The 14,702-nt window shown below is 46.1% G+C and overlaps 1 protein-coding gene and 1 pseudogene across 1 annotated transcript in view; both read left to right on the forward strand.

Annotated features, from left to right (window-relative positions):
* FNBP1 (formin binding protein 1) overlaps positions 1-14,702 on the forward strand; it is a 140,831-nt gene that overhangs the window by 104,124 nt on the left and 22,005 nt on the right. The window contains exons 7-10 of the mRNA XM_053205445.1: positions 2-130; positions 1,319-1,465; positions 7,993-8,190; positions 9,127-9,309. Of these exons, the coding sequence (XP_053061420.1) occupies positions 2-130; positions 1,319-1,465; positions 7,993-8,190; positions 9,127-9,309 (657 nt within the window). The remainder of the gene's footprint in view (position 1; positions 131-1,318; positions 1,466-7,992; positions 8,191-9,126; positions 9,310-14,702) is intronic.
* LOC113592922 (uncharacterized) lies at positions 11,018-11,115 on the forward strand (annotated as a pseudogene).

Raw genomic sequence — 14,702 nt, forward strand, 5'->3', positions numbered from 1 at the left:
GGCACGTCAGCAAGCTCAAGTACGTCACCAAATGGCCGAGGACAGCAGAGCCGATTACTTGTCAATTCTCCAGAAATTCAACCACGAGCAGCACGAATATTACCATACTCACATCCCCAACATATTTCAGGTAAGTGATTCAGACCTCCCGAGGTGGCCTTGCTTTGAGAGCCACGTTGCCTTGGAATCACGATGGCTGGGCTTATATGCTGAGTATTTATATAGAGTTCTAAATTTCCTGGCACTGAAGCCATTTTTTAAAGCGTCCGGATCAAGCCTTGACTGGCACCAAGATGAACTAGAACATTAACCTCAAGGTTAATCAGTTGGCCTTTCCAGACGTCCTCGGTTGGTACCTGCAGCCTTTCTTGGCCAGTTTGAGAATTTGCAATTCTTAGATTAGTGCCCTTTTCGCTGAAAGGACAGTTCTGGTTCTGAAATGCCAACTTAACCTGAGGAGTCCTAGCGGAATTCCTAAGGTTGTAGGATTTGAACAAAGGACAGAACTTTTCTCTGGATTGTTTCTCTTTGGGCTACTTTAGGTTGTTGGAAATGGCACGAAGAAAGATGTATACGTGTTCTCCCGCTTTGGGAATCTTTTACGACTTGTGTCCAGTTGTAGGGAAAATAACAAGTATTTGCGTCTTAGTGTCTACGCACACAGCAAACAAGAAGCTCCAGCTTGTAGAAGGAAGATACACCAGTGACATCTCAGCCTGTGTTGGGTTGAGGCAGTTAACTAACGCCAGGCTTTTGGTAAAGAGTGAAGTAGGGGATCAAAGGCAGAAGAGATTGTCTGAAATGTATCGCCGATAAAAGCACTTGAGTTTGGGGTTCTCAATGAAGCTGGAATGGAATCCTATAAAGTATAGTAAAACCTTGGTGCGCGAGCATAATTCATTCCAGAAGCGTGCTTGCAATCCAAAGCACTCGTATATCAAAGTGAATTTTAGGAACCATTGGCTCAGTTGTGATCCTGTGACACTCGGCATCGCATACTACTCGTTTGCAAGGCGTCGCTCGTTTATCAAGTTAAAGTTTATTAGAGATGTTTGCTTGTCTCATGGAACACGTGCAGAACAAAGTTACTCACAATCCAAGGTTTTACTGGATACATTTGGGCAGCCTAACGATTTATAAAATAACGTGTACAGCTGGTGAATGTGGAGGCAATAATTACAATGATTGTCTAGCTCAAACCCTATCGATGGACCTGTTTCCCTCCTAGACTGTTTGCTAGAGGTGACAGCGCCACTGAAGGCAACTTCCGTAAGTAAGAGTGGACTACGTTAATTTCATACAAAATCTAATGTTGCAGAAAATACAGGAGATGGAGGAAAGGAGGATACTGAGGATTGGGGAGTCAATGAAGACCTACGCAGAAGTTGATCGGCAGGTGATTCCGATCATTGGGAAATGCTTGGATGAAATAGTAAAGGCGGCCGAATCGATTGATCAGAAGAATGTAAGTATTGTAGCTTGGACTTAACTTACAACCAAGTATCTCTGGTTCCACCATTTCTTCACCACCGTCTCCAGTGACCTCACTGGATCATCTCGCGGTGGGGAGTTGCTTCCCGTGATCACCAGTACTTTGAGCAGTCGTTACACCGCTTTCGAGTGTTCTCTTCATCCCTCAGGGTTTTGGATTCAGCTCTCAAACTTCTTTTGTGGGAGACACAGATAAGTCTGAGACATCGCAGAATTAAATGGCTTTCTTGTCAGTTGGCTGAATAACCCCCCACATTGGGATCTGGTTCTTTAAGGCACTACTGAGGTTTCGGGCCAGGTAGTTCTTTATCGTAGGGGCCCGTCATGAGCACTAAAGGGTGTTTAGAAGCATCCCTGGTTTCTACCCACCAAATGCCGGAAGCACCCCTTCCCAAGTTGTAATGGTCAAAAGTGTCTCTGGACGTTGCGAAATGTCCCCTACAGGGCAACACCGTCTCCGTCTGAGAACACTGCTTAGGGCCAGTGTCATTCGTTTGGATTCCTTTCCTAGAAACCTGTTTTCCCTCAATAAAAGTATCAACTAGAACACCAGCATAGGCTTTTACAAACATTCATTAATTTGCAAAAACAAATATTGAACAAAAAGCGATGTCGTAAGTCTTCCTTGTCATACGAGTGTCTTAAAGTGAGTCCAGGCGAGGGATCAAAGCCGTCTTTTCTGTATGAACATATCTCAGCATGTAGATTTTTCATTGCTCTGAGAATATGTGTGTTAACATTTAAGGCCATGTGTGTAAAAAAACAAAAAACCCTCGTCAATCCAATGTGCAGAAATACTTCCAAATGTGTTAAATGGTAAGTGTTTTTAGGGGGAATAGTTCCAGTAGCAGGCATATTTTTTTCATTTTAGGATTCCTCGACCTCTGTTTTAGTAAATCTGTTTGCCAAGAGCCCTCTTCTTCGGGGATTTCAGCCAACTTTTGGGGGGAAAATTACTGATGCTTCTGAATTAATGGTGTTTCCCTCACAAAACTACGTTGTGCCCACATGGATTCACAAGTGATCAAACCATCCTTTCCTGAAGCTGAAAATTTCTTTATTTGATGGTGGTTTTCTTTATCTCCTTTAAGCATCTGAAGGGAAAAACAGTTTAGACACACGTGACTGGGCTTGCATCCACGTAGTCAAGTTTTTCCATGCAACGAGTGCCTGCTCCGTTTCCTTATTGCCATTGCTTCATCAATTTCATCGATGGTGGCTCATCGATGCCTGGCTTCATAGAGGGCAATCAAGTCTCCGTGAGGCTTTTTCTAATCTCCCTATTTAAAATGTCAACGGTCACCAATAAAATACTGTGGGGAGGGACCTTTTAAAGGGAAATAGTAATGGGGCGCCTGGGTGACTCAGTCAGTTGCATGTCCGACTTCGGCTCAGGTCATGATCTCGCGGCTCATGAGTTCGAGCCCCGCATGAGGCTCTGTGCTCGGAGCCTGGAACCTGCTTCCGATTCTGTGTCTCCCTCTATCTCTGCCCCTCCCCACCCCTCTCTTTCTCTCTCTCTCAAAAATGATAAACGTTAAAAAAATTTTTAGAAGTGAGGTCAGTTCTTGACTTTTTTCCTTAGCTTCATTACTTCTGGCATTGATGAAAATCTGAAACAAGCCTGGTTTAAATTTCTTATAGTAAGAAGCTTGGAAATTTCTTTTTCCTTGAAATTTCCTTGAAATTTATCAGATCACGTCTGAAGGATGGGTTTCCCTTTATAGGTTTTATCTGAGAAATTGTGAGCCCACTGGATTTATAGGATATTTCTCCCATTATGGGATCCTTGTTTTCCATTATATCACTGATAATTCTTTCTCACCTGTGACCTTTATGTTGCTAAATCCAAGGGTCTTTCTTTCTTTCTTTCTTTCTTTCTTTCTTTCTTTCTTTTAATGTTTATTTATTTTTGAGAGTAAGAGAGACAGAGCATGAGCAGGGAAGGGCAGAGAGGGAGACACAGAATCCAAAGCAGGCTCCAGGCTCTGAGCTGTGAGCACAGAGCCCGATGCAGGGCTTGAACTCAGAAGCCGTGAGATCACGGCCTGAGCCGAAGTCGGACGCTCAGCCTACTGAGCCACGCAGGCGCCCCTCCGAGGGTCTTTTCTAGGTCTTCATTCAAGTTCTTATTCAAGTACTTGAAGTATTAGGAGCACCGGCCCCCACTTGGCCACCCCCCTACTTACTCTTCCTTTACGTGATTCCCAGGAAACCATAACGTGATGGCTTTTCCTCACTGCCTCAGTCTCCTTTGCTTATTCGTGTTTTTCTTTCTTCTTACCATTGAAGGGGGAGTACCCCCGGGCTTTGATCTCGGATCTCTGAACTCTGCCCATTGACTCCTTGGAGCGATCCGTAGACTCTTGGAGCGTTAAGTCCCATCTCAAGTATGAATCACACATGTTACGATCCCAGCCTGGACTCTCCCCTCCACCGCAGGTTCATTCATTCAGTTGCCTAGTGGCTTCTCCTCTTGGAGGTCCAGTATGTTCCTCAAGCTTAGTGTATCCAAAATGGAGCTCCAGACCTGTCTGGCCACACCCGCGCCTCCCGGGGTCCGCACTGCCTCCGTTACAGCATTTCTGTCCTTCCAAGTGGCATGGAATCATCTTTGATGTCCGCCCCCACCCCCCCTTTCTGACACCTGCTTCAACTTATCAGTCCATCCTGCTGGCTTTCCCTTCAGAACCCATACCCTTCTCACCACCTCTCCTGATCCAAGATCTCCATCACCTCGGATTGGGCAGGAGGAGCCCGGATGACTGCAGGAGACCTCTAACTAGTCTTCCACCTTTGTCCCCCACCCCCGTCCATTCTTAACACAGAGACCAGAGGGTTCTTTTTTTTTTTTTTTTTTTTTAACAATAAGCCAGGTCGCATGTCTCCTCTGCTCAGGGCCCTCACAGGGCTTCTGTCTCCGGAAAAAATCAAAGCCACTGGAGCCTCGACGCCCTGAACCATCTGGAACACACGCCCTCCCCATTTATCCGTCCCACATTGCCTATTCTCTGTTCTCCCCAATGCTGTCTTCCTCATAAGCTCAAAAGGATGCTCCTACCTTGCTGTTCCTCTGCCTGGAATGTTACCTGCCTGGCTTACTCCCTCAACCTTCGGTGTTCCTTGAATGAATGTTTCAATTTGCTTTTTTTTTTTTTTTTTTGAGAATTCAAGGGTGAGATATTCCTTAATCCCTGTATACCACCTCTCCTTGCACATTCCTTTCCACCTGCCCTGTCCTCGCAGCGTGTTTCAAGTTTATCTTCTTCGGCAGATTCGGCTCTTAGCACAGTTACGTGTGGTCCTGCTGCTTTGATCTTTGCTGTTTCCGTCGCCCTTTTTCCTTTTATCACACGCTCTCGCTCTCCGCCTGTTCATGTTTGGCCGCTGTCACACCCTCCGAAACCCATGTTCTTTCCCTTAAGCCCACCACCTTGTTCTTTTTATTTCTAAAACCAGCACCGTTCCTGGCACACGTCTGGATCTGCCCACTTGCTCGCAAGTGCCAGGCACAGTTGTAAAGTCGGAGACGGACAGTAGCAAAATAAACGAGTGTTAAAACAGGATGAGCACAGAGCCCCTGGGTGGCTCAGTCACTTGAGCATCTGACTCTTGGTTTCTGCTCACATCATGATCCCAGGGTCGTCGGATTGAGCCCTGCGTCAGGCTCTGCGCTGTGCATGGAGCCTGCTTAAGATTCTCCCTCTCTCTGTCTCTCTGTCTCTCCCCCGCTGTCCCCCTCTCCCCAGCTTGTGTGCTCTCTAAAATAAAGTACAATAAAATAAAATACCAGGATGAGCATTTGGGGGAAAATGAGGTAGGAAAGGGTGTTAGAAGTGCCTGTGGGGTATTCTACCAAGGAGTGACGTTTGAGCAAAGATTTGGAAGAGGTGATTATTTATTTAAATGGGGTAGGAGGTCCTAAAGCCCCCAGCTCTCCCAACAAACCGGATGTCCCCTCTCCCCCTTAATGCAGTGTCAGAATCACATGATTACTTAAGCGTTCCCACTGGTTTATTTATGTGAGGTCAGTTTCCACTTATTTTCACATGGCCATGTTTTCGCTAGAGCACAGCGGCGTGCTCACTGGCACACCCGGGCTTGTGGATCCGACTCTGCTAGCGTACGTCTCCCCCCGCGTGTGACCAGAAGCGTAGTGTCTTACACAAGGGGGATTGTTTCCCCTGTCACGCAAAGGATGTCTGCAGGCAGAGGGTCCAGTCGTGGCATGGACAGATGTCTCTAAGACCTCAGGGACCCGGGCTCCTCTTAGCTCACAGCTTTTGATGATGTGACCTTCAAACTCAACGTGGCTTCTGGAGCTCCAGCCATCACGTTCGACTTCCAGAAAGCAGAATATAGAGAAGGGCCCACACCATCCCTTTAAAGAGTCTTCATAAAATGGTGCCCTGTCCTGTCTACGTCTCAGAGATCTCAGAGGTCAAAAGTTAGGTGGTCTGGGGCGCCTGGCTGGCTCAGTCGGTTAGGTGTCCGACTTTGGCTCAGGTCATGATCTCATGGTTCACGGGTTTGAGCCCCACGTTGGGCTCTGTGCTGACAGCTGAGAGCCTAGAGCCTGCTTCAGATTCTGTGTCTTCCTCTCTTTACCCCTCCCCACTCGTTCTCTCTCTCTCTCTCTGTCTCTCTCTCTCTCCCTTTCTCTCAAAAATAAATACACATTTAAAGAAAATTAAAAGAAAAAAAAGGAGATAATCCGCAGTCTATGGCCCATCTACAAAGTAGGTAGTAGCTAAAATAGTTGCTAAAATGTAGGCTTGTATTAAGAATTGAGATCTTGGGGCGCCCGGGTGGCTCAGTCAGTTAAGCGTCTGACTTCCACTCAGGTCATGATCTTGTGATTTGTGAGTTCGAGCCCTGCGTTGGGCTCTGTGCGGACAGCTCGGAGCCTGGAACCTGCTTTGGATTCTGGGTCTCCCTCTCTCTCTGCCCCTCCCCGGCTCGTGCTCTGTCTCTCTCTCTCCGTCCCTCCCTCTCTCAAAAATAAACATTAAAACAAAATTTTAAAATAATAAAAACAAACAAACAAAAAGAATTGAGATCTTCCCAGGGGCACCTGGGCGGCTCAGTCAGTTAAGCATCTGACTCTGGCTCAGGTCATGTTCTCACGGTTCGAGGGTTCAAGCCCTGTCCTGGGTGGTGCCTGCTTGGGATTCTCTCTCTCGCGCTCTCTCTCTGCGCCTGTCCCTCGTTCTCTTTCTCTCAAAATAAATAAAGAAAAGAAAAGAAAAGAACTGAGATCTTTCTAGATTGCCTTCTCTATAGTTACTTTCTTTAACTTTTTAAATGCTTATCTGTTTTTGAGAGAGAGCGAGACTGTGTGAGTGCGGGCAGGGCCGAGAGAGAGGGAGACAAGAATCCAAAGCAGCCTCCGGGCTCTGAGCCGTCAGCACAGAGCCCGACGTGGGACTCGAACTCATGAGAACTCGAACTCATGAGATCGTGACCTGAGTTGAAGTCAGACACTTACCCGACTGAGCCACTCAGGCGCCCCTGTGATATTTTATGTATACATCTATCTTTCTATGACATTATGGCTGTGATTGCCTCACACATTTGTCTGTGCTCTCTGACCCTGAGAAGGTGAGGCACCCAGAGTTCCTAGCAGCGTGCACGCCGTAGAGTTCATTGATTTATTCAGCAAACATTTGTTGCCCATGGTTCTCCCCAGGCACCATCCAGGTTCTGGGGATACAGTAGAGGAAAAACAGAAGGGAGCTTGCCTTTGGGACTGTGAACAAATGCATACATAAGGAAAAATCATGCGATGAATTAAAACCCCTGAACCACAATGAACCAAAGAAATGAGAGCGATGATCTCCTCTTGGCTTTGACTTTGGTGGGGTGCTAAATTACCTTAGGAATTTCTGGTGAGAACCAGACTTTTGTATTACTGTAGTTTTCAAGGGAATTGCGTAACAGCCATTCATTTTTTTCCTCCTGCTTTTAGCAAAGTCATTCTTCCTTAGTATTTGTTTCTCCATATGTGGACAGGTGGTTCTTAAAAGTATTCTCCCATCTCCATTAGACACATACCTTTACAAATGGCACTTAGTCTTTCTAGTTATAAAAATATTCCTGGAGGGTCGCCTGGGAGGCTCAGTCGGTCAAGTGCCCAACTCTTGATTTCAGCTCAGGTCATGGTCTCACGGTTTGTGAGTTCGAGCCCCGCGTCGGGCTCTGGGCTAACATCCTGGAGCCTGAAGCCTGCTTCAGGCTCTCTCTCTCTCTTCCTCCCCTGCTCGCTCTCTGTTTCTCTCTCAAAGATAAATAAAGATTTAAACAAACTTTTAACAAGAGAAAAAGAAAAAAATATATATGTTTGACTATAAAAAAATCTGTTATTAACCAATATAGATACAATTCTGTGAGTCCTTATTTGGACAAAATTCTTTACACGGTCAGCTGTATGATCATAATTCATTGTGTAAAAGGTATTTGCACGTATTTAAATGCATTCCTGTTTGGTGGGTGTCATTTCAGGATTCGCAGCTGGTCATAGAAGCTTACAAGTCCGGCTTTGAGCCTCCCGGGGACATTGAATTTGAGGATTACACTCAGCCGATGAAGCGCACTGTGTCAGATAACAGCCTCTCGAATTCCAGAGGAGAAGGCAAACCGGAGCTCAAATTTGGTGGCAAATCCAAAGGAAAGTTGTGGCCCTTCATCAAAAAAAATAAGGTACTGATGGTTGGACCCGGTGTGAAAGGAGTTTTATAAAGTGTGGCGATTTTTGACTTTCTCTGTTAAGCCTTTAAAAACAAACAAGCAAAGAATTTTAAACAGAACGCAGAATGCACAGAAAGAAAAGCTAGTGAGCTGTTTTATTTTGAACCATCATTTCTCTTTGGTGGTGGAACCTTTGCCATGGCCATTTGTCTGACTTCCGATGCATTACCACTTTGTACCGTGTCGCCCACGCTAACCCTGACCTCTACTGACCTCTCCGCCATTTCCCATCATGCCTTTCACTGCTAAGTCTCCCAGACGCCCGGTCGCCTCGGCTGGGAGAGGGGTTACCGCGCAGAATTCCGATAACGATTTATCAGCAGATCTCATTGGAATCGCTTCCATGGGTTAATAACTCGGTGTTGAACTCGTGTTAACCTGTGTGCGTCCATGACCATTTTTTGCGTTTTCTTTTGATAGTGTGATGCGCAGGTGCATGGCCGCTCTAACCTGGGCGTCGGCTGTGGTCAAGGCCGCGTGACTGCTTTTGCCTCAGGATAACTTGCTATGTGCTTCGCCCAGGCTGTCGGGTCCTTCATTTTCTCCCCCCAAGCTCAGCTCTGTTAGCGTGGGCGGGTTAGAAGTCTTGGCCTTTCTGGCTCTAACGGGTTTGGCGTAACTAACCAGAAGCCCTAGTTTGCATGTGGAAAGTCTGCATGAGCTGCTGGTCAGATATCCCTTGGTCTTCTTTCGTTGCTTCTACTTACTAAAAACTTCCCCTTTCGTCACATGCCCCAGTGTTTTCTTTTGGACCATGGCCGGGATAGTCGATCGTTTTGCGTTGTACTTGCTTTGGATTTCCAATATGATTTGATGCTTATTTTTGTTTTGTGTCTTATCTTCTTGTTTCTGATTTTACTCTGTCACTGCTCCGTCTCTCACATGTAGCTTATGTCCCTTTTAACATCCCCCCATCAGCCTCCCCCTCCTCCCCCTGCCTCTGCCTTACCCACTGCTGTTCCCAACGGCCCCCAGTCTCCCAAGCAGCAAAAGGAACCCCTCTCCCATCGTTTCAACGAGTTCATGACCTCCAAACCCAAAATCCACTGCTTCAGGAGCCTAAAGCGTGGGGTAAGTTCCACTCCGGAATCCTGTCTCTCTCGTGCGCTTGGGTTGTGTGTTTGGCTCTGCGTCACTTTATCTCGTTTGTGAGTTGAACCCGTTGTGTTTGCCCATAACGTGAAACCGTAAGGGCCTGTGATTCCTCATAGCTAGACAGAAGAACAACAATAGAAAGAGGGGAGGAGGAAGGAGGAGGCAGAATGGACGGAAAGAAGAAGGGAAAGCCAGCCAGCCCGGGGTTCTGTGCGCCCTTGGCGCGTTTCGGAAGGACTTTTCTCCACTTCCCTTTGAAAACATCTAAGTCATTAGTATTTTACCAAAAAAGGAAAACTTCGTTTCGCTCTCTGAAGCCAGTGGCAGACGAGATGAGGAATTGGAAGTCACTGTACGCTCAGAAACTACTTGCTTGTTAATTCCCAAAACCACCTGAGTGTCGCCGAGGCACTTCTCTGCGGGCTGAGCCTCAGGGTTCGGAGGGCGGAGATGTCATGAGTTTACAGTGGTTTCTTTTTTTTTTTTTAATTTTTTTTTTTTTTAACATTTATTTATTTTTGAGACAGAGAGACAGAGCATGAACGGGGGAGGATCAGAGAGAGAGAGGGAGACACAGAATCCAAAGCAGGCTCTGAGCTGTCAGCACAGAGCCTGACATGGGGCTCGAACTCACCGACTGTGAGATCATGACCTGAGCTGAAGTCGGACGCTCAACCAACTGAGCCACCCAGGTGCCCCTAATGTTTATTTATTTTTGATAGAGACAGAGACAGAGCGTGAGCAGGGGTGGGGCGGAGAGAGAGGGAGACACAGAATCGGAAGCAGGCTCCAGGCTCTGAGCCATCAGCCCAGAGCCCGACGCGGGGCTCAAACTCACGGACCGCGAGACCGTGACCTGAGCCGAAGTCGGACGCTCAACCGACTGAGCCACCCAGGCGCCCCTACAGTGGTTTCTTTAGCTGTTTGGCTGAACTTACAAGACTGATAAAATACCTGTTGACCAGAAGAGGCCAAACGCAGTATTTGTCTTTAAAGGGTGAAAGTAAGAAGCCGCTGACGTTTATTGAGCGCTTGTGATGTACCAGACCCTGTTCTGTGTGCTCGTTTGCTTTTCCTTCAGCCGCCCTCCGAACCTAGGTGCCGAGGTTTCCTTATCTTACTGGCAAGAAAACTAAGGCATAAAAAAAAGATGAACTTAGGAAGACAGCGAGCCAGAATGAAAGCCAGAGAGCCCGCTCGTCACACGCCGATGTTTTGCGACATCCACATTCAGGGAGAATCTGGCACCACACGGTCGACCTGCCAGTGGCAGTCATTTATACTCCAGTTTGCCACGCTGATTACCGTTGCCTGGCTTCACTCCCAGGGTCTTGTGGAGTTGATCCAGGAACCAAAAGTAGATACGAGTGTGGTTTACGGGAAAAGATTGGAATAGAGTCAGCCGTAGCCTCCCAGATAAATCTAACCGATCAGTGGACTCTAAGCCACACCCCCAATACTCTTCATGACCAATAACGAGTGAAGCATGGCGATGAAGAGCAAACAGACACACAGCGCGGTGACGTATCCAGTAAAGGTCTTTTGTCCTGACCTTCGGGGATCGCCGTCCGGTGGCAGGGGGGTGTTGTTCTTGTACCGACATGATTTTTACTCTTCCCCTCCTTTGGGTAAAAAAGGAGTGTAAGTAAATAACAGCCAACTAAGTTGTTGCCTTTTAAAACAAGGGACAGCCCATCTGCTAAAATTGGAACGATACAGAGGGGATTAGCGTGGTCCCTATGTGAGAGTGACACACAGAATCATGAAACGTTCCATTTTTTTAAATGTTTATTTATTTATTGTTGAGAGAGAGAGAGAGAGCGAGTGTGAGTACACGAGCGAGGGAGGGGCAGAGAGAGAGGGAGACGCAGAATCCAAAGGAGGCTCCAGGCTCTGAGCTGTCAGCACAGAGCCCAACGCGGGGCTCGAACTCACAACTGCGAGATCATGACCTGAGCCGAAGTCGGACGCTTAACTGACTGAGCCACCCAGGCGCCCCTGTGCATCCCATATTTTAAAAATAAATAAGTAAACAGAACAAGGGACAACCCCCCTATTTCTTTATATGCAGAGTTTCTTTCATCGGGGAATCCCAGTGTTTCATGCAAAGAATCTGTATTGTTGGTGGGATTATTTTGTTTTAAGGTTACCCAGCGTGTCAGGTTAAGAATTAGAGATTTGACTTCCGCAAGACTTCAGGAGAGCTGTTGTTAGGAGGCAGAGTATAGCATCACAAGTAGATGACAGAGCGCGTTGAGCTCTATAATGAGATCTCAATCCCTGGCTCGATCAGGCTGGCTTTTAACACGCCCATCCATCCCGCTTTTACTCCTGGAAGAATTTCCAACATCTGGCCAGGGTGTTTTTGCTCGACTGTATAAAGTGTTACATCAACTGTAAGTCTGTTAACCCATCTCGGCCGCTTCCAAAACCTTTACAGAGCGCTCATTTATTATATTTCTAATAAACTCCTCTGCACGGTCTTTTGGAATCTCCTAATGGAGTATGTTGAATATCCGTGATTGTTTCCCATTTGTTTGTGTCTCTTCCATTCTGTCAACACCACACAGCCTGTCGGTTGCAAATGGTTTCTGAATCTGTGTCTCATGCTGTTCTCTGAATGTTTCGGAAAAGACCGAAGAATGTCAGTAATCAATAAGCGTACGGGAAAGATGGCTAGGAAAAATGTAACACTTAACACAGTGAAATGAGAAACCAGCTATTATGAGGATTTAAAGGAAAATCCCTTTTTTTAAAAAAAAAATGGTCATCAGCAAAATGAAGTTTATTTCTTACTCTTTAAACCTGTGCTCAGCAAAAACAGGGTTAACAAAATTTCTCCTCAATAGTGAGTGTGCTTTTCTGAGAGTGAACTCACACATATACAGACTGGAAACATCAGTAAGGAAATAGAAACATATTTCTGCCTCCCTCAACTTTTGCTCAGTCTGCTCTTAGCAAAGGTCACATTTGATGACCCTTCCTTCAGGAAGTAGCAGTCAACAAAAAGGAAAGAAAAAGAAAAAGGAAACTCATGACCGGAGTACGATTAGGAAGTTCAAAAATAAAAAGCAATCTGAAGTTTGGGGAGACAAATTTCATTTTATTTTTTTTAATTTATTATTTTTTAACAAATTGGATGTAAAGCAACCCTACCAGGGAAGGGTGTTGTAAGCCGTTGGCATCTGCAAGAAAATTCTGTTTCACTGAACATTTCTACAGCAGGTCACCTGAGCATGATTAGCCATGTTTTCATCTTTCCGTAAGAAAAATGAAACTAGAAAGTATGGTCTCGGTTTGCCATTTACAGATGTAATTTTATTGCCTTAAATTAAGATTTCTTTTCCTGGGCTGGGCAAGGGCCTTCTAAATCTAAAACATGGACATGTTTTCCCCCACGTTTGAGAGCTCGTTGCATGGAAAAATCCCATCAAAGTGGATGAAAAGATTTGGAAAGTCCTTACCAACCGACCGTTTGTCAGATGTTGCGGTTTTATGGTTACTGTAATTTTTTATTTATTTTATCTTGTTCTCTTGCTGATTATTGGCAGACTCAGTCTTTCTGTTTTCACAAAGAACTCATGAAGAGGACGATAGGGAAGCCCACGTATGCTTTTGAAGCTAGGGACTATGTTGTAAGTTTCCATGTGTCGGCCAGGTCATACAGTCACAGCACAGGCACTAACCCCTATGACAGCACCAAGACTGGGGACCCAGCAATGAAATTCTCCACTGGCGGACCTGGACACAGAAAAAGCCTAATTCTCAGTATAAATGCAATCCCAAGCTCCTTCATCTGGAAAGCTTGGGGCGGGAGGGGGGAAGAGAACCCAACTTCCCAATAACCACCAAACTGCCTAAAAATGCCAGTGAGCTGAGCTCGGCCGTCTGAGACGATGTCCCTGGGTATATGCCTTTACGGCAGAGTCTCACCCATAAGCGCAGCCACAGAGCGTGGTCCCAGGAGAAGGACACTCTTAACGGACGGCAGTTGCGTAGCAAGAGGGCTCACGATCCGGTCTGAAACAGGTGGATCCGTAAGGGGGTTATGCCGTAAAGCTTGGAGAGCCAGAACGACCACTGAAGCAACGAGCAAGGTCATAGAGTAGTACCGTGACTTTCCATGGACCTTAAACACATTTACTCGTGTATTTATTTTCACCGTCCCCTTTCTTCGTACTTGAGGTTAGTACCTGCGGCTGCAGAATAACACATGGACCCGCTGGCTCTGTGTTCCCTCATGTGTTATTGACACGTGTGGCTTCCAAGGCTCCATACTTGTTGCCTGAAACTGACAGCTTCTTAGTTCCCCGGGTGTCTCGCAGCGCGCACTTAATGCCGTCTTTGAAAACGATTCTCTTAAATGATTTGGTTTCTAATGTTAAATGATCTAACTGGCTGGCTTACAACTCACGACCGAAAACCAGTTTATAATAATCGTTACAAGAATACGTGGCACCGTGCTGGTGCTTTATGTAGATTACCCATCACTGTCCACTTCGGAAAATCGAATTTTGTCTTGAAAACTCGGTATTTTCCTATTGGTGCTCGGATTTGTTTCCAGTCCTCATGATTCGTTTTCATTATGAAGTGGTGATATTCCCGTGCCATGAGGTTTGATGTTAGAATTCTTCTTTCGGGATGCTTAAGGAAGAATACATAACTTGCATACATATATAAGTGACCGAAGTAGCCGAATAGAGAGCAGGTAATGTATGAAGTTCAAATGCCGGTTCTTTGAATTAGCAGCATTGAAGACGATAACGTGTGAGGAGACATCTGTAGGTGGTAGTGTGCTTTCTAGGGAAGATATTCGCAAAGTTTTCTGCTGTGCACCCGGTGTTGTCTGTAAAGAACCCAAGTCATGACAAACTGATCTGTGCTAAAGCTCACAGGAGGGGCGCACGAGACAGTCGCGAGTGTGCCTGTGTGTACCGTGTTCTCCCAAAAGTTTTGTCCGACCACTTCTTTCCTTCAAAGTCTTTCTTTTTCCCCCATAAGGGCAATGTCTTTAAAAGCTTCCTGCCTATTTAAAAAGAAGCGTCCATTTTGAGTTAATCTTAAGAATAAGATTTTTTAAATCTGGCTAAGGAATTTTAACACCCTCCCCACTCGCCACTTAAAATCAAAGGGCCCTTTCTTCGCTGCTTTGTCCCCAACATATTTTTGATCCTACTACAGCTGCCGGAACTTTTAGGATTGACGACAGCTAAGCAAAAAGGCACTGCGCTCTCAAAACACTGCTTTATAGCCATAGAGCATGTCCCCCCCGTTAACGAAGAACCAAATGTTTCGTTTGCTAATTCGGAGATGCCTCGTCATCTGTTTTGTGTCGAGGAATCACTATACCTTTGCTAATCTGCAGGCCC

Source organism: Acinonyx jubatus, chromosome D4, assembly GCF_027475565.1.
Source record: "Acinonyx jubatus isolate Ajub_Pintada_27869175 chromosome D4, VMU_Ajub_asm_v1.0, whole genome shotgun sequence".
In the NCBI taxonomy this organism is placed as follows: Eukaryota; Metazoa; Chordata; class Mammalia; order Carnivora; family Felidae; genus Acinonyx; species Acinonyx jubatus.